Source organism: Girardinichthys multiradiatus, chromosome 18, assembly GCF_021462225.1.
Source record: "Girardinichthys multiradiatus isolate DD_20200921_A chromosome 18, DD_fGirMul_XY1, whole genome shotgun sequence".
NCBI classification, from domain to species: Eukaryota; Metazoa; Chordata; class Actinopteri; order Cyprinodontiformes; family Goodeidae; genus Girardinichthys; species Girardinichthys multiradiatus.
In genome coordinates, this window is record NC_061810.1 from 9,204,767 (window position 1) to 9,224,378 (window position 19,612).

At 43.0% G+C, this 19,612-nt stretch overlaps 1 protein-coding gene across 2 annotated transcripts; it reads left to right on the top strand.

Annotated features, from left to right (window-relative positions):
- Nucleotides 1-720: 720 nt before the first annotated feature.
- Nucleotides 721-16,651, top strand: LOC124884193 (period circadian protein homolog 2-like). Of its 2 annotated transcripts, XM_047391947.1 has the most exons (24): nucleotides 721-893; nucleotides 2,311-2,373; nucleotides 4,413-4,947; nucleotides 6,064-6,156; nucleotides 6,317-6,471; nucleotides 6,582-6,703; nucleotides 7,458-7,659; nucleotides 8,041-8,092; nucleotides 8,492-8,634; nucleotides 8,985-9,063; nucleotides 9,154-9,260; nucleotides 10,248-10,401; nucleotides 10,495-10,603; nucleotides 10,687-10,945; nucleotides 11,345-11,492; nucleotides 11,580-11,716; nucleotides 11,819-12,025; nucleotides 12,137-12,382; nucleotides 13,035-13,555; nucleotides 13,733-14,290; nucleotides 14,377-14,590; nucleotides 14,985-15,216; nucleotides 15,307-15,457; nucleotides 15,558-16,651. In XM_047391947.1, the coding sequence occupies exons 3-24, from the start codon at nucleotides 4,520-4,522 to the stop codon at nucleotides 15,717-15,719; spliced, it is 4,479 nt and encodes a 1,492-aa protein (XP_047247903.1). In that variant the 5' UTR covers nucleotides 721-893; nucleotides 2,311-2,373; nucleotides 4,413-4,519; the 3' UTR covers nucleotides 15,720-16,651. The 2 variants fall into 2 exon arrangements, with proteins under 2 accessions (XP_047247903.1, XP_047247902.1); XM_047391946.1 differs by lacking the exon at nucleotides 2,311-2,373.
- The last annotated feature ends 2,961 nt before the right edge of the window (nucleotides 16,652-19,612 follow it).

Below are 19,612 nucleotides of genomic sequence, written 5' to 3' on the forward strand. Positions count from 1 at the left end.
CAAACTGTAATAACTCAAAGAAAGCTATTATTATTGTTTGGAGTCAGAAATATTACATTTGCCTAAAGTAGACTAAGGGTACAACATACAAAACTGTCAGTTGTATAGCAGAGCAAAATAATTAGCGGCCCCCATCAGACCATCCTTTTAAAAACCTTTGGAAGATGCTCCTGCTGCTCAATGAACCTCTATACAATGCCAGATGTGACGCAGCAAACTATTAGAAACGCTCTGTGATCTTGTTAACCGGCAGAGAAACTCTCTGACGTCTCCCTCCATATAAAAATCATTCTACAAGTAGGCTATGCCGGAATTAACCTGGGTTATAATGGACTCAGTCTGACTACATCGTCTGTTTCCTACTATGTTTGCAGATCTTTTACTAAATATTATTTCTGTTTCGTTGTTACTTGTTTCTTCCCACTGCCACATTTTGCATTTATGTAATTGCGCCATTTGATATGTTGTTTGGGACCCAGTAATTCCTTGCAGTCGTAACGGCCCAGCTCCTACACGCTGTGACACAGAACATGAGATTCCACGTGCAAAAACTGCCTTGTTTATATAAAACGACGGACAGCGCTCTAGACCAATGAGCTACCGGGGTCGTTGTTCCGTAATGCTCTCCATGGAAACCACAAGCTGGTCACCTATCGGGACAGTCTAAGGGAGGAGTCTTGAATTGAGGTCGCGAGTCTAGCTCCCCGATTGGCCGGCGGGTTAGTCTCGAAGAAAGCGGGGGAGGAACCGAGCGCTACCGTGTCAGTCAGTCAAACCGCTTTCCCATTGAGGAATACTGGTTTCCTTAAACGTCTATTTTCTACATCGGTCGGTTTGGCTTTTTCTTTTCCCTAGATACGAACGGAAAGGCGATTTTCACATCAACAGCACAGGTTAGTTATCCGGCTTTTTTACCTCTTAGTTTTTACTGGCTTTAAAGCTTGAGCTCAAAACGTAAGTTGCATAACCCCAAAAAATAAGTGCGCATGCGCGGAGATCGCGACTGCTCTACGTTTTGCGCTTTAAACCCTAAAAACTTGCTGTTTTTCGTTTTTTGGTCGTTCACATAGCAAGGACCAAGCTAGTTTTAGTCAATTAACTCGCCTGTTGCTAAAAAGCGTCTTATCCGTGGCGGGTTTCTAACCGTAACCCTACTTTTACATAACTGTGTCAATGTACCGTGCACTGGATTGCAGGTCAACGTGTCTGTGAATTGTGAATAGCAGGTCTTTGGGAGCTGAGGGAGGGATGGTTTGTAATACCTAATAAAGACGCAATTTATCATTATTTTCTTAAATCCAACAGTTATATCGACGTATTGGTTAGTATATTAGACCTATATTTGACATGTAATTGGTCTTACACTATTACATTAGTGCCTCCGTTTCAGTTGCCGAGACAATGGGAGTGCCAGATCTTACTAAACCATATAGGAGAAAGTGTTTGGGTGTTGTAGTTAAAGTCTGATCTGTTGCTTCAATTTATTTGGAAAATGTACACGTCATGTTGACGATATTTAAAGATTTATACATTTATTACATTGCTATTTTAATCCATTTTTAACCGATCAAACAAACTAATCTCCTGCTAAAAAAGAAAAATCCCATGCCAAGTGTCTACTGAACAAGAGATCTAAGTAATAATGATATTAATGCAATTTCACTCCTAGAGAACCAAAAGTAAAGCTTGAGCTGAATATGAATTATGATATAAATGTTGTCTCTATATTACCACTGAGAGTTTTTAATTCAGGGTCACTAATTATTTTAGCTGTTACAGATGTCATCAAACATCAGCACACATTTTCTTTAAATGAATATTAATGAAAAAGCTAACCAGTTATTGCAGACCTACGTCACTTTTATCAATATTCCAGTCAAGAAATAAAAATTAGGAGTCTTTTTCCAGCTTCATGTGGAAATGCAATAAATTCCATTCAAAAACCTATGCTGCACAAATTTAGAAATGAGTCATTTCTGTTTAAAATAATGCAAGAATGCACTCCTGGACAGTGAGAAAAAGAAAAAGAAAGAAAAAACCAACATGTGGTTTTATGAAACAGGTTCTTTCAGCTTTGTATTGAGCTATAGCACAATCCATGTGACTGGAGCCAAGTTGTATAATGCCTGAGATCTGTGCTAAGGCTGCTGGCTGGATCAGCGCTCACTCTGGAACTGGGCTCGGTGGAAGCACTGGCACTTCACTTTCACTGTGTTATCTATTTATTTTATGTGCTGCTAGGGGGAATTATGTCTTTATTTTAATGAACAGCATCTGAAAGGACTTTTAAAACCTTTTTTCTTTAAACAGGCCATTTGCTCATTTTGTCCCTGGTGGGACTTCTTGTCATTTTTATGGAGGAAAGTCTTTCTGGTGAGTTCAGATCCTTGCTGTTTGTGGATGATTTTAATTAAGCTTTTGAACATGTATTTTGCTGATGTTATTTAAGTTTTGGGATCGGCTACATCCCCAGGTTAGATTGTACTGAAAAAGAAAACAATTCATACAAAAGAACAGAAATTCCATCTTTTATTATGTTAATCTATTTTCTGAACATGTCCTGCAGTTATTCCTTATCGGACTGACTTTCTCAATACTTTGCTGCATACAGTAAATCATCAGTGACAGTGAGATATATATATATATATATATATATATAGTCAGCCACAATCCACATCCTGTAAATCTGTTACAGAAACATGGTATTCATGAATTGTTTTTAATGTACAATATAAGGAACCCTGATGTGCTTTTAACCCACCACCCTAATATAGTGCTCTAATTTGCTGATGTCATATTAACCTGTTGAGGCTCCTTGCTCTCTGATCGCAGCCAGTAGGAAATTGTGCCGAACAACTTGGCTGTTTTCGCTCTAAACCGTATCAGTGGGTAATCTCAAAGGAAGAGAGTGAATGTGTGGGCAAGGTAGAAAACCTGCTGGCTTATTAATACATCTAAAACATGAAACATGCTTATTTTGAAGACAGAAAAATTGGCTTATGTAAAGTGCCTGGAATAGACAAGCTGCTGAATGTGTGCGTTTACATAAATAGCTGTAACCTGATACAGGCCAGCAGGAGAACAGTGAAATTGTTCAGATTTGGCTTTAGTACCTGCTGCTGGGGTTTCCTGACTGGTCCTGAACAGACACAAAAAGCTCCAAGTCTTGTTTCTTTGCAGAGGAAAAGGAGAGGGCTGCAGAGATCTGGATTTTTGTTGCTGTTGTGTTTTTTTTTTTTTTTTACCATGTTCATTTCAGAGAACAGATATCTGACTGAAACCTGCACAGGTGCTCTGAAGTGTATTATTTATATATATCAAAGAATATCCTGGGGTTCAAGTAGGTCCAGATGATGTGTGTGAGATTGAATATTTGTTTGTGTCATCTGTTGCACGGGCCAGAAAAGGATTATGATGCCATTAACGTAGACTAGCAATACAGAAAGCAACAAATAATCAAGTTGGCTCTAAAATAATGTAACGTATTGATAACTATAGTTATAATAATGACATCTATAACATGTATTTATTGTTTTAGTTTTAATACAGAGACAAAATATTAACTTAACAATTGCTAAATGTCATATTTATTTAGTTTATTTTCATAGAGACCAGTGTTAAGTAAAACAATGCTTCACATTTGTAGCCCAAGTTGATTCGCAAAATTAGTATTAGTGTTGCTTATTGTGCGAAATCTTTTTATCAGGGTGTCCCTCCTTCAGTTTCCACATTACTGGTTTTCGCATGCAGAAATATTTCCAAGCAACCGCCCTTGTCCTTCTTCTAAGCAACATATAAGCGTAGTAGACTACGTTTCATCAAGCTGACCAGCAGGGTGCAGCAAGCAGCAGGAGGACTAGTGCTGTGTTACTTCATGCACCCTGAGAAAACTCATTAAAAGAACTTTAAACCATAGGAATGGTAGGATGAAAAATATTAGTAACTAGCTTAGAAAGCTCGGTATGTATTGATGCAGGTAACTGTCCCGCGTCTTGTCATGTTTTGACAGCATCATTTTTATTACTGGGGGCTAACCTTTAATGTTAAGAGGTCTTTTAAGCGTATCACGGCGGTGAGGGGCTTAAATCCCCTTGGAAAGGGTAAATATCAGCCTGTCAGAACAGCCCTTTTAAACGATGCATGGCAGCTGCCTTTCAGTGTGTGAAATGAAGTGAACTTTACTCGGTTGTTGCCTGTCACTCCCAGCATCTTTTAGTGATGCTGGGAGTGAAGCCTGTCTGCTCACATCAAAGGGAGCCCTTTGTAGATTTGATGGATGGTTTGAGTTGGTCCACGTTGATTGCTTCTGTTTTTAGGACTGTTTCTTTACTATTGATCTGCCGTTACTACAGGTGCACTTCATTGTAGAGGGTCTATTTGAGTAAATGCATCTTTTTTTTCCCCTCCTACAGATTGCTCCTCAGCTGCTGTGACATCAACTCTATTTCCACCTCAGTGCCGTGCACTTCAAGGCATTGCCATGTGGACACTAACCTAATCTTGCATCCTCTGCCAGTTCATGTCTGAGGACAGTGACCCAAAGCTCTATCGGTTCTCAACTCTGGACGGCTTCCAGGCTAAGGAAGAGCGAGGCACCCTGCGTGGCTCTCTGAGCCAGCTACACCGCATGGCGAGCAGTTACAGCGAGGGGTGTGGCAGGCAGGACGGGGGGGAGCTAGAACCTGAGTTAGGACTGGCTTCTGAGGGGAGCGACAGCAGCCATGAGCACCCAGCCTCGTTGGGCTCCTCGCACGGTGACAGGAAGCACCAACGGACGCGTCTACACGAGGACGTAGAGATGGGTGGCAGCGGCTCGAGTGGGAGTGGGACAGAATCCCACGGCAACGAATCGCACGGCAATGAGTCCCATGGCAACGAGTCCGTGGGCAGTTCAAATGGCAACGGAAAGGATTCTGCTCTTATGGAGTCATCGGGGAGCAACAAGAGGTGAGGGCTCATCAGATGCACTGAATCATGATAGATGGAGTTTTATTTACCCTCCCCACCATGGGAGCCAGGACCAACTGGGTCATGGAATTAAGGTCCACTGGACTTACCACAGGGTCTGTTCTCCTGATTGGATCATTGCACTTTACAAATATCTAAAGTGAAAAAGATCTTAAACTGAGTAAGACAGATGCAGCGTTGGAAAGACAAATCCCTGTAAACAGTTTAGCAACTCATTGGGGTCATCAGATAAACCAGGTTCAAATTTGTTCTTCTGCAGGAAGCTGGAGGAGCTTTTGTGAATGTAAAATGTCAGATTTTTGGTACAGTCGGATAGCCATGAGGACATCTGGATGTCATTCATATTTATGTCTGAAATCTCTCATTATTAAAGAAATATTAAAAAGTGTAGATATAAGGTAGATATAGGTTTACGTCCACGCATTACGGACATGGATGTCAAATTCATTTGTTCATTTAAATGATTTGGATTGACTGAACAACAAACAACTTCAATGATTTTTAAAAACAAGGATTAGCTGTAATATGTACAGTACATACACCATTACTAATACCTGGTTCAAAGTCCCTTGGTGTCTGTTTAAGATCATCGTCCTGTTGGATCACCCGACTGGGTCCAAGTTTAATGCAACAAGCTGTTAAGCTGAGGCCAAGTGGAAGAATTTGGATGTAGTCATCCCGCTTTGTTTTTACATCCACTTTATGTAATGCATCAGTACTGCCGGGAGCCAATTGGGCCCACATTATAATGGTCCCACCACAGTGCTCCAATAAAACCAAACCTAACCTCGGAAAGTGACAATGGAGCTCCAGCAGTTTCCACTTCATGGCAAGATCTCTCACTGAGTTTGGTGTTGGTCAGTTAGATACGTGCTGCTTAATAAAGTCGAGTTACCAGACAATCCCAAACCTTCAACACCACTTATTGAATTATGTAGTTGAATGAATGTCTATATTTGAGCTAGTTCGGACCGTGTGTGGAGCAGAGGGAACATCATTCAAGCTGAGCTCCAAAAGTTTGTTCTTATAGCATGAATGTTTCTGAACATTTCCTGGTTTTCCCTGATTAACGTGACCTGCTACTGTTGGTTACAGTTCCAACTCCCACAGCCCTTCTCCCCCGAGCAGCTTCAACGCCTTCAGCCTGGTGAGCTCTGAGCAGGACAACCCTTCAACCAGCGGCTGCAGGTTAGTACCTGACTCCATCAGAGCTCAGTGTCTACGTGTTTTCAGCCGTTCCCAGTCGCTCCCTATCCCCTCTTTGGCCATCTTAATGCAGAGCATGACATTTCTAGTGAGACCTTGTCATGCCTGACACCTGCACGTCTTTCTCTGTCACGTCATGCAGCAGCGAACTGTCGGCCAAAGCCAAGACTCAGAAGGAGCTGTTCAAGATTCTCAAGGAGCTCAAGATGCACTTGCCTTCAGAAAAGAGGAGTAAGGGCAAATCCAACACTGTCAACACGCTGAAATATGCCCTGCGGTGTATCAAACAAGTGAAAGGTAAGACTCACTCACATCAGCTTTTCTTTTTTAAAATGAGCATCTTTACTTTAATATTTTGAAAATAATAAGAGTGATTAATGGTGATCTGATCTGTCTGGACTCCACAGCTAACGAGGAATACTACCAGATGCTGATGATTAATAACAGTCAGCCTCCTGGCTTCGATGTGTCGTCATACACCATTGAAGAAATTAACACCATCACCTCAGAATACACCCTGAAAAACACAGTAAGTATGACGGCTGTTCACGGCACTTCAAGGCAGGGTCTTTAACCTCAGCTTGGGGTTCTGAAACAAAAAGCAGCTAAAGATAGATTGTAGCTATAGCACTGATCAGTCCTTACTAACATTTCTGTATATCAGGCTCAAAGACAGCGTGAAGCCAAAGGTGGTAGAGAAGCAGCGCTGATACTCTGTTCTTTAAAACAACCAGAGAAAACTCTGATCTATTCAACACCTTGTGGCCCTCTCTACCATCTCTTTAAAAGAGTTTTATGATGTGGCATTTTCTGGTCATAATCTTAAAAACAATAAATTGATGCTGTTTTTATCATTAATAGCCCCCTGTTTAATTTACTTACTTACTAACTGTATATTCAACTAATAGCAGATGTCACAAGTCCCTTATTTTGTGAAGCTAATTGGTTTGTTAGTAATTAATAACATTAGTAAAGCCATCATTTGAAGTAGGAAACATGAACACTGAAACAATGTAAAGGAGATTCCTAAAACAGGAGAATCAACACAAAATTAGTTTTACATGGAAAAACAAAAAGGTTGGCTTTTAGCTGGGATTTGAAGCCCTGCACTAAAAGTTCACACCAGGGCCTCCAAAGGAACACCGGCCCACAATCTGGGAGACTCTGTAGGAAAAACCACAATCTTCATCTCTTTTGATTTCACTCTTAAGACTGCAGAGGTAGTCCCTAGTTCATTAGCTGGAAAAGTAGTTGCTAATAAATCCTTTTATCTCTGCCTCCAGGATATATTTGCTGTGGCGGTGTCGCTCATCACCGGGAAGATTGTTTACATTTCAGACCAGGCAGCCTCCATACTGAACTGTAAGCGGGAAGTTTTCAGCAATGCCAAGTTTGTGGAGTTCCTGACGCCTCAGGACGTCAGCGTGTTCTACAGCTTCACCACACCGTACCGCCTCCCTTCATGGAGCATGTGCACCGGAGCAGGTACCAGCTGTAGCGAAGGAAGAAGGTTTTCCTACTTCCTTGCGGCGTGCACTTAGATCACACATTTCTAATGCCGGGGGAGCACACGTTGCAAATCCACATGAAACACAACCCACCTCACCAAGTTGTGCGAAATTACTTAACGAGCCCCACACACATAGGCTAGATGAACACATTGCAAGTTATTAATTAGTAAGATCATTTACATATTTACCAGCACCTGTCACACACAGGGAAGTCAGAAGCTTCGAAGACAAGTGCAGTGATAAACCTCAGGAAAAACCTCTCAGCTGCAGCGAAGGATCTGAATATTTATTCTGAACAGACTGGAAGAGGTCAAGCTAATCATTTGTTGGCACTTTCTCTCCTTCCCTTCTCCAGAGTCGTCTCCCACAGAGTGCATGCAGGAGAAATCCTTCTTCTGTCGCATCAGGTGAGTGAGAGAGGCTGCAGCTGCTTTGATTCATAGTTTCCTGCTCAAAACCAACTCTTAGTCAGCGCAGAGCCAAGTGGAGGGGGAGGCATCCCTACCTAGTGGCCAGTCCATCGGTCTATTATAATTTGTGATTTTCATGTAGAGTAGTACTTGATTAGGGTATAAAGATTAGATTTTATGTGTGATCGAATGTATTAAGCATGAATCCATTGTAGACATCAATTCAGCTTTAAACGTTTAATTTTTGTGGCTCAAAAATCATTGAGCTGAGAAGCACGGCTTCACTTTCAATCCTAATTACTGAACTAAAAAACACTTGAGAGAAAACAAACATGGTTGTAGTTCAAGTTTTCAGCTGCGTGAAGTTGATACTAGAGCGCTGTGTTGATGTTGCAGCGGCGGTAAGGAGCGTGAGGGGGATCTCCAGTACTATCCTTTCCGGATGACTCCTTACCTGATGAAAGTCCAAGATGCTGAGCTGTCTGAGGAACAGTTCTGCTGCCTCCTGCTGGCGGAGAGGGTGCACTCTGGATATGAAGGTGAGAGCTGAGGTTTCTAACGAGCTCCAACTCAATAATTCCCTTCTTCTTAAAGCAGGTTTATTCACAGATTCTGGAAACATAAATATGAAACAAATATACAAATTAATTTGATGAAAATGGCTTCTTTAATGAAGATGGTAGCATCTAGTTAGGAGCTAAATGTAATAATCTGATCAGTTGTTTCCTATCAGTGACTCTGTGTGAACATCAGATTACTCATTGCTCAGCTTTATGTCCGATCATATTGGATCTTCTACAATAATTATATCGAGTGACTTTAAGTCTTGAAGTATTTAATCTGTTTATTTTGATTCCTGACAAATTATTGTTCTTTCCTCTTTGCTCAGCCCCCAGGATTCCTCCAGACAAACGTATTTTTACCACCACACACACTCCTAACTGTGTGTTCCAGGATGTCGATGAGAGGTGGGTGGACTGGAACAAGTTCTATGAACGGGAGGTTTAATGACGTTGTACGGCTCCACAGTAAAACAGCTGTTTTTGTTACTTGAGCAGGGCTGTGCCTCTGCTGGGATACCTCCCTCAGGACCTGATCGGGACTCCCATACTGCTTAATGTGCACCCCAGTGACCGGCCATTAATGCTGGCTGTGCATCGCAAAAGTAAGAAAGCACTTTGTGTTCTGTCTGTTCCTACTAATGTAATTACATGTGCTATTCAAAAGTTTTCATGCCCCTTCACCTATTTTGTTTCATTTTGATGCGGTACAAACACAAACTTTAATGTATTTTATTAGGATTTTATGTGCCAGACGCACACAAGTTGCCGCAAGATTGTGACGTGAAGACGACACATGGTTCTCAGATATTTGATGAATAAAAATGAATTATGAATTTGTAACCAGCCCAGTTTATGAATTAACTAATTTCCTTCAGAATTCACCTGATTAGAGTCCACCTGTATGTAATTTAACCCTGTTACTCTGAAGGAGCTGCAGAGATGCACAGCTCAGGAAGAAGAATTTAAAAGGACAACTATTAGTCGGCACAATCACGCCGACTTTTCTTCAGCAGGGACACTGATGTTGTTCCGAGTTGATGGAAAGATGAATGTAGCAAAATACAGGAATAGTGGGAGAAGACCTATTAGAGACAGCCAAAGGCTTTAGACTGGGGTAGAGGTTGAGTTTACCTGAACATACAGTAGAAACAATTTGATCAAAGTATTTTCAGGTTAGAATGGTCCAGTCAAAGTCCAGGCCTGAGCTGTTTTGCATAGAAGAATAGGCAAAAAGCTTGCAGACCCCCAAAGCTGTAACTGGCAGAGATTATTTAAAATGTTTGTTTTTAGGGGCGCTAAATAACAAGGTATGCTCCATTTAGTTTTTTAGGCCTTTATTTGTAAAAAACAATATTGACAGCCACATATTATTTTCCACTTCATTACAGTTATGCACTGCTTTGTGTTTGTCTGTCCCAGTACCTTCATTGGACATTCATTTGTGGTTGTTGCATGACCAGTTGTGTCACCCGTAGGAGTATGAATACTTTTCCAAGGCGCTGTGTGTAGCTACAAAGATTGAATCCAGTGATTTCAGGAATTCCATCCATTCATGCTTTTAACTTTTATTTTGCTATCTTCTGTTGCAGTTCTGCAGTGCGCCGGTCAGCCTTTTGACCATTCCTCGATCCGTTTTTGTGCACGAAATGGCGAATACATCACCATCGACACCAGCTGGTCCAGCTTTGTGAATCCTTGGAGCCGCAAGGTGTCCTTCGTCATCGGGAGGCACAAAGTGCGCATGTGAGTGTTTCCATCATGTCGCTTTAAATTTGCGACTTTTCTTACTAATCCAGGTGCAAAAGGTAGATAACCCGATGTCTCTGTGGTCTTCAGGGGCCCTGTCAACGAAGATGTTTTTGCAGCACCAGCTTTCCATGGAGGAAAGATGATGGATTCAGACATCCAGGATATTAGCGAGCAGATCCACAGGCTGCTGCTCCAAGTACGTAAACACACACGTATACTGTTAACTCTTTCCACAAGGAGGAAACCAGTTCCTTCCTTTAACAGTCTGCTTCTTTGCAGCCGGTCCACAACATAGGCTCCAGTGGTTATGGCAGCAACGGTTCCCACGAGCAGCAGGTCAACATCAGCTCATCCAGCGAAAGCAATGGAAATGTCCCAGCAGGGAGCACGACTGAGGAGACGGGAAAGACCAAGCCCTCGAGGACCTTTCAGGAGATTTGTAAGGGAGTCCACATGCTGAAGAACCAGGACACCCAGGTCTGCATGCGCTCCTCCTCGATGTGGCAGCCCAAAGCTGAGCAAAGAAAGACCATTGACAGTAAGTTCAGTTTCATATCTCACTATAAGCCTGCAGCGATCTGAAACCACTTTTTCTGAAAGCTTACATGGATGAACGTTGGTTATTCTAAGCTTTAGACGTCCAAACAAATAGAAATGTTTGTGCAGCTTATGGTTTATAGACCAAAAATAAAATTTACCAACTTCTAAAAGTCACAAACTCAAATGAAAAAGAAACATTCAAGTGCATTTATAGCTGAACATTATCTGAACATTTTATACAGCGGCGTCTCAAAAACAGCTAAAACCTTCAGTTCAGCATCATTGTGTGACATCCAGCTCAACAGCGTTAGACAGCAGCCAGCTCCAGTCAATATAAAGCTGTCCTTATTGTTGGGGTGCATTTTCTGACATATCCTCTCTCTCTCTCCGTCTGCAGCTCAGAGGAGTTCAGGGGTCCTTGTAAGGGACTCTGCCCCCCCTTCACAGGTCAGAGACAACACTGGAGCCAGCATGGACGGCTTCACCTACAAAGACCAGACTGTGTGCTCCTACCAGCAGATCAGCTGCCTCGACAGTGTCATTAGGTGTGTGACTGGGATTTATGGTCTCTACTCAGTGTATGTAACTTCTGCTGAACATTTAGATCAAACCATCTTTGATTCTACGTGTAGGTATCTGGAGAGTTGTAATGTCCCCATCACAGTGAAGAGGAAATACCAGTTCTCATCAAACACCACGTCATCCAACTCAGATGATGACAAGAGGGGCTCAGAAGATGGTATGCAGGTGCCTCAGGGGACGCACCCAGGTGTGATGGCTTTTTGTGCACACACACACACACACATACACACTGTTTTCGATCCCTTTCATATGCAGCTCTTGAAATGTCTCCCTTTCTGATCTTGTGCAGACCCTTTGATGCTTGCAACCCAGCCAGGCCTGTCAAACATGAAAGCACCTAAGAAGCCCCCATCTGGGGCAGCTGCTGTGGTGGGGGGCACCCTGGCACCACTAACTCTGCCCAGTAAGGCTGAAAGTGTTGTGTCCATCACCTCGCAGTGCAGCTACAGCAGCACCATCGTTCATGTGGGAGACAAGAAGCCTCAACCGGAGTCTGGTTAGTTTTAAACTTTAATCTCTTTTAAAAATTGCTGCAAAACACAAAGACAGAATCAACCTGTTTAACAGTATGCTGTGTTTTACACATTTGGCCTTTTTTATGTTACAGAGATCATTGAAGATGTTGTAGAGAGCCCAGCACCCCCGGCTGTTCCGGTCAGTATGGTATCTCCACCCAGTCAGGAGAAGGAGGCCTACAAGAGGCTGGGGCTGACGAAGGAGGTGCTGGCAGCACACACCCAGAAGGAGGAGCAGGCCTTCCTGAGCCGCTGCCGAGAGCTCCGCAACGCCAGAAGCTTCCAGAAGGAATGTTCTTCATGTCTGCTTAACCAGAGAGGTCCAGCTAACGCTGAAGGTACTGCAGGTTTATCGTCATTAAGATCACACTCAGATTAAAACAGAAGTTTTGTTGATTTTCATTTGATGCTTTTAATCTTGTAATTATGTGTTTTGATTAAGTTTGAACATTGATTAGATATTTAAAAGTTCTGGATATAGTGCTTTGCAAAACTATTCATACCTCACTGGCCTTTCCACATCTTGTCTTGATATAACCAGAAACTAATGTATATTAATCTGGATTTTATGTGGTAACTCAAAACCAAGTAGTTCATATTTAAGGAAGGAAATTTATACCTGGGTTTCAGTGTTTGGAGAAGCAGCCAAGAGGCTCATAGTATCATGGAGGAGATGCAGAGGTCCGCAGTTTAGGTGGGAGAATCTTTTGATTGGACAAATCGAGCTTGAGTTATTTTGTGAAGGAAAATTGGCAGAAATTTCAGTGTATAGCATTGATTCAGGGGGGCTAAATACAAATGCATGCCACCTTTTTTCACACTATTACTTGTATGCAATGTTTTGTCTAGATTTGTCTCATGTAATCCCAATAACACACGTTGACATTAGCGACATTTTTATACACGATGAATGAATAATCCAATGGTTATAAAACATTGCAAGGCATTGTAAATCTCTCACTTTTCTCATTTCTGTGTGTGTCACCTCAGACTCACCTGGTCAACAAGCAGTTGCCAAACAAGGCCCCACCAGGCCAGAGACGACCGCCAAGAAAGGCAACCGCAACAGAAAGTCCAAGAAACCACGAATAAAGCATCCTGACTCGTCAGACAGTGCTGTGTCCGATCGCAAACCCCGGCCTCCACTTCAAGGTTTAAATCAGACCTCTTGGTCCCCGTCTGAAGCGTCCCAGTCAGCTTTTAACGTCTCCTACCCTACCGTGGTGCCTGCATATCCTCTGTACCCCCCAACACCTGCTGTGCCTGCCCAGGTCTCCTGCGCTGATGCATCTCTCTCCTCTGCCTTCGGAGAAGGGCAGAACGCCCAAGCTCCCTCCACCAGCACTCCATTCCCTGCTCCAATTGTTACACCCATGGTGGCTCTGGTGCTGCCCAATTATCTTTTCCCCCAAATGGGTCAGGTAAATCAGGTTGGTCAGCTGGGCGCAGCACCTAGACCAACATTTTTCACCGAGCAGACGCCACCACAACCACCTTACTCTACCCAGCAGGCCTTTCAGACGCCACAGGCAGCAAACCCAATGCAAACACAGCCCTCCTTCACCCCGCAGCAGCCATTCCCTGTGCAGACTACCTTTTCTCTGCAGCAGCCTTTCCACGCTGCACAGGCCCCATACATTACCCAGCAGCCTTTTCCGGCTCCTCAGACCGCATACTCTACCCAGCAGGCCTTTCAGACGCCACAGGCAGCAAACCCAATGCAAACACAGCCCTCCTTCACCCCGCAGCAGCCATTCCCTGTGCAGACTACCTTTTCTCTGCAGCAGCCTTTCCACGCTGCACAGGCCCCATACATTACCCAGCAGCCTTTTCCGGCTCCTCAGACCGCATACACTACCCAGCAGCGCTTCGCTGCCCAGTCGTCTTTCCCAGTGCAGACACCGTTTGTGGCCCAAGCTCCTTATCCAGCTCAACCTTTCCCCTACACCAAAGCACCCGAGCACACCAAAGCACCCACGACAGAGCCCAGAGAGGAACCAGCTTCACGCTCCTCCACCCCTGCTTCGGGACCCAGGGAGCCCACTACGTCCCCTCCGCTGTTTGGGTCACGCTGCAGCTCACCCCTGCAGCTCAATCTGCTGAGCATGGAGGAGGGGCAACGCTCGGTTGAAAGGCAGGACAGCACAGCAGTCCCACCTGGAGGTCAGGGCAGTGGCGCAGTAGTGGGGCCAGGGGCCGCAGGGGACAAGAGTGGAGGCGCAGCTAAGACTGATAATCACCAACAGGTGAGAGGCACCGAAAACTTGATGCCCTTAGAAAGTAACTCATGCCAGCATTTCATCCTGAGACTAAGAGGTATCTTTTGTTTTAGCTGGAACCTAGAGGTGATGGGGCACATAGCGATGATAACTCCTCATCCTGTGACCTACTTGACATCCTGTTACAAGAGCAGCAGGATACCCACTCTGGCACCGGATCAGCCACCTCTGGCTCCATGGGCTCAGGTTTGGGTTCAGGCTCAGCATCAGGCTCAGGCTCCAACGACTCTCAGACCTCGGCTAGTGGAGCATCTGGTAGCAGAACAGGTGAGCTGAGGAACATCTGAGTAATTAGCCTCAGGAGAATACTTACAGCTGTGAAATAGAAGAAATATACAGTTGCTTAAAAATGTCTTATTAGCTGTTCCACATTTTTTCATGGTACAACCACAAACCTCAGTGTGTTTTCAGAGGTCATCTAATTCATTTTATTTGTATTTGTAAAAACAAATGTGGAAAACCATGAATTTCACCGTTCCTACTGCTTCACAATGATGCACTATTTTGTTTGGGCTTGACAAACAAGACCAATGAAATAGGTTAACTTTTGTGGTTGTAACATGACAGAAGCTAAAGACATGCAAGTCCTTTCACATGGCACTGTGTACGAACATTTCTTACACTTTCTTCACCTCCTTGTCTCCTTCTCTACTACCTTTAGGAAGCAGCAACACCAGCAAGTACTTCGGCAGTATCGACTCTCTGGAGCATGACCCAAAGGTCAAAGGCAAAATGAGAAGCGAAGGAGGCTCAGAAGGCAATAAGTCCCAGCCCAAAGTCTCAGTTCAGGGGGAAGGGGAGCATTTCATCAAATACGTTCTGCAGGAGCCTCTTTGGTTGCTCATGGCCAATGCTGACGACAAGGTCATGATGACGTATCAAATGCCATCCAGGTTGGTTATTAATGGAGATTAAAACATTATTTTATTGCGTTTCTGAAGACCTCTGATGTCTTCTGGCATTAAACAACTGCTTTCAAACAGGGACATTCAGAGGGTGCTGAGGGAAGACAAGGAGAGGCTGAGGCAGATGCAGAAGAGCCAGCCTCACTTCACCTCAGAACAGCGGAGAGAGCTGGTGGAGGAGCATCCCTGGATGAGGAGAGGAGGCCTCCCTGCAGCTATTAATGTGAAGGTTAGGATCACACAGTTTATCTGCAAGCAGCTAGATCTGCATTTACTGACAGAAACAGCGCAAATGATAATTAACTGTGTGTGTGTGTCTCTCTCTTTAGGAGTGTTTGTACTGTGAGGACGCTGCAGCTGCACCCATTGAGGAGGATCTACCCGACATGGACATGGGCGAGCTGTGCGAGGACCTGGGCAGAGAGGGCCAGAGAGGCCAGAGCCAATCAAAGGAGCCTAAACCTCAGCCAGACCCTGGCTGGGGACAATGATTCCAGGATGGACCTTTTTAGGCACATAAACACACACATTCTCAATGTGTGCCTGACCATCGTGACTGAAACACACACACAAGAAGAAGAGCTCACTGTTACCATTGTGATTCCTAAAGATGTGTGCCAGTGGTGTGTGTGTGTTTATGCTGGATGTTGGACTGGGCCCAAGTGCAGTTTCTGAATTTCCCCCACAGGGGGGGTAGTAGAGGTCTATAAGAGATTTTTAGATGGGATCTGCCTATAGGATTATTCCTGTTTCACACACAATCTCAGTCTCTAAAATCTCTCTTGAAGCATTTCTTATTGAACTTCTTTTATCAGACAGAGGGCATTTATTCTGATACAGGTGAAGCCAATGCTCTCTAAATCTTGTGTTATATCTTGGTAATATATACAATTTTTAAAGATATTATTTTTACAAAACCAAAAAAAGCACCTTAAAAAAAATAGTAAAAAATCCTGTGACCTGTGACCCCCCCCCCCCCCCCGCCCCAGCATTCCTGTTACAATGCTGCGCTGCTCCCCATCCTGTTTGTGTTCTCCTGACTCCCTCCGTGATTTTTCCCTTTTACAGCCTTTACACCCACCCCCCCCCCCATCAGGATTAATGTAAAATAGACGAGGTTCATTTCACAGCTGTGTGTCATAAATAAATTCAAGTTTTTCTACTATCTTTGGACCCGAGCGTGTGAAGTATGAATGCATACAGCAGTATAATGTGGGCTGAGTGAACTTGCTTCAGTGGTGAGAATGTGATACAGAAAGGCTATTTATTAAAAGTATAGTATTGTAAGTTTTTAGCAGATAGTATGTCCAAACTAGATGTTTAAGCCAAAGCCAAATGAATACTACTAAAAGATAATATATTTACACTTAAAGTACTTTGATTGTAAGCACTACAGAATGTTTAACGACACTAAGGCTCACTCCTTCAGCTCGAAACGCTGCCAAAAATAGATTTTCAATGAGAAACAATCAGCATCTAAAAAACGACGCTTTTAAGTAAAGGGTTTAATAAAAGGGGCTCGGTTTACAGGCAGTTTTTTAAAATAAAATTTTTTGTATCTTTCTTTTTTAAGATTGAAGTTTTATTTGTGCAAACTCAGCCTGCTGCAAATATTCTTGAGTAAGATTTTCATCATGTTTAAGTGATGCTTCACCAAGACACAGGAGCACTGTGTGAACAAATGGGTGGAGGTTTTTTATTATGCAAAGCTAACGGGTCTCCACCTGCAACATTTTTAGCTTTTTTTCTTCCCATCATTTTTCTCATTTTCTACAAAAAAACCCCAGTAGCACTTAATGACTTGCTTTCCCCAAGATTTTTTTTGGAATAATGTTAGTATGATTAGGTGCCAAATCTTTAGACCTGGCTGGTAGTAAGTGTGTGTGTATGTATGTGTGTGTGCTGCAATATAAATGAGTACTGTGAAAGCTGCAGCTCAGTGCGGTGAACAATTCTGAGGTCAATGATGAGCGCACTGAGGTCTGCAGCCTGTTGGGAAAATATGAACAAGCGAAATCAGAGGAGCACATTTCCTTCTCGAGAACTGGCCCCACGCCATCGCTTAACATGAAGTCATAGGAAACTGTGAGCCACGCAGCTGGAGAAGTATAGGACCCAGGAACAACTCTGGTGCTACAACGGAGAACAGCTGGGGCCTGCGAATGTAACACAGACTGGACCAAGACCATCTCTCTCACATTGTTCATGTTTATTTACTTTGTTTCCTTTTCAGATTTTTTTTATTTTATTTTTCTATTTCCCTCATGCGTGTCTTGAGTTGTATTTGTCATGACGAAGGTAAAAGCTTTTGGAGCGGTCCTCGGTGACGTACTCTACCTCTAAATAAATCCTAGGTTACTGTAAGCAGATCGTAGGATACGTGTGAATGTGCGAACAAGAGCGCTGAAATCGTTGAGTGATTCCTGTGAGTGAGGGTTGATGTAAAGAGTCTTTGCGTCTGATTAAGCAGATGTGTTTGGACTCCTGCCTTCTTTCTGCCTCTTTGAATAAATGACTCAATGCACAGAAAGTACTGGTGCCTGTCATCAACCATGGCAACCACGCTGTTCCTGTCTCTTTTTGTTCATTTATTTCTGTTCAGCTTCTTTCTAAGGGACCTCCAACCAACTTGTTTGTGAAACATGCAGAAAATCAGAGCTATTTCTAAAACATTAGAAATGAAGCTGTTCAGTACTGGAAGTAAGTTTCTAGTTGACTAGAATGCACACACACACACACACACAAGGTGAACACAATGAAGTTTAAAGTCATGTAAACTTTGTCATATTTCTACTGTGTGAGTTTGCCATATATTAAAGTAGCACAATTCAGTGCATTTTTGTAGCTAAGAAGACATGTTGTTTGAACCTTGTAATAAAACTATAACTATTGCGACTTGTTGTTTTATTTTAGTTTCATGTTATCACTCAGGTCATTCCTAAACAATGTAGATACATGAGGGCTGATGCTTTGTTAAATCGTCAGGACATCACAGCACTCTTATCCCACTCCTTCATTTTAATCATTATAGAAGGGTAGGCAAGTATGAGATTAAAAGTACCCCAAACAATGAAAATGAAGTTATAACATTGAATTTCTTCTAAAACAGAACAACTGTGATTTATGCTCCTGCTAAAATCATATTCATCAAACTTAAAAGAAATTAAGGCTTGGAATATTTCACTCTAGTTGGGAAAATAGGTATTTGATACACTGCTGATTTTGCAGGTTTTCCCACTTGCAAAGAATGTAGAAGTCTAATTTTGATCATAGGTTCTCTTAAACTGTGTGAGACGGAATCTAAAACAGAAATCCAGAAAATCATATTGTGTGATTTTTAAGTCATTAATTTGCCTTTTATTGCATGACATAAGTATTTGATTAACTAACAACCAGTAAGAATCCCAGCTCTCACAGTCCTGTTAGTTCTTCTTTAAGAAGCCCTGCTGTTCTCCACTCATTACCTGTATTAACTGCACCTGTTTGAACTCATTATCTGGATAAAAGACACCTGTCCACACACTCAATCAAACTGTATCACTGTATGTATAATGAATCTGTATATTATATGTTTCACTTTCTGAAATGTTAAACTTTTTCAAAATATTCTTCTTTTTGGATCTCTACTTGTACCTATCCTTTATATTTAACTTCCAGATTTTAGAAAAAAAAATGTAAGCAACATGTAAATGTGTAGCAGGTCCATTTGGCTTTAAAACACATTTGCCTGTAGGAAAATTGGAGAAAGCGCCGGTGCACTTTATCATCTCGTTCAAAGACTGGCTGTCCAATCTTTCAGATTGTGTGTTTTCATGAAGAATATAATAGTTAACATAGTTTTATGTTAACGTGCCAGAACTGTAGTTGACATGCCTGTTAACATAAAACTGTCTCTGGTGTTCACAGACATTTTTACCACCTCGCTGGAGACATGCCATGTCCCAGCCTGCACCAAAGCATCCACCATCATCCCTGTCCCCAAAAACCAAGAACCACAGGACTAAATGACTTCAGACCCATCGCCCTGACTTCTCTGGTAATGAAGTCCTTTGAGCGCCGTGTGTTGACCCATTTCTGGATCGCCTGCAGTTTGCCCACAGTGCCTGGGTCTGTAGATGATGCAATAAACAAGGCCATTCCCTACACCCCTGCAGCACCTGGTCTCCCCAGGAGCCTACGCCAGGATCATGTTTGTGGACTTCAGGTCTGTTTTTAACAGCATCAACCCAACCCTGCAGCAGGACAAGCTCTCTTAGCTGAGCGTGCCCGTCTCCAACACAAACTGTTTCAGACTCTCCCCTCTGGCAAGAGGCTGCCACAAAAACAGCTTCTCCCTGTGTGCAGCTAGCCTCATTAAGAAGACCCTGGTCCCCCACTGACACTT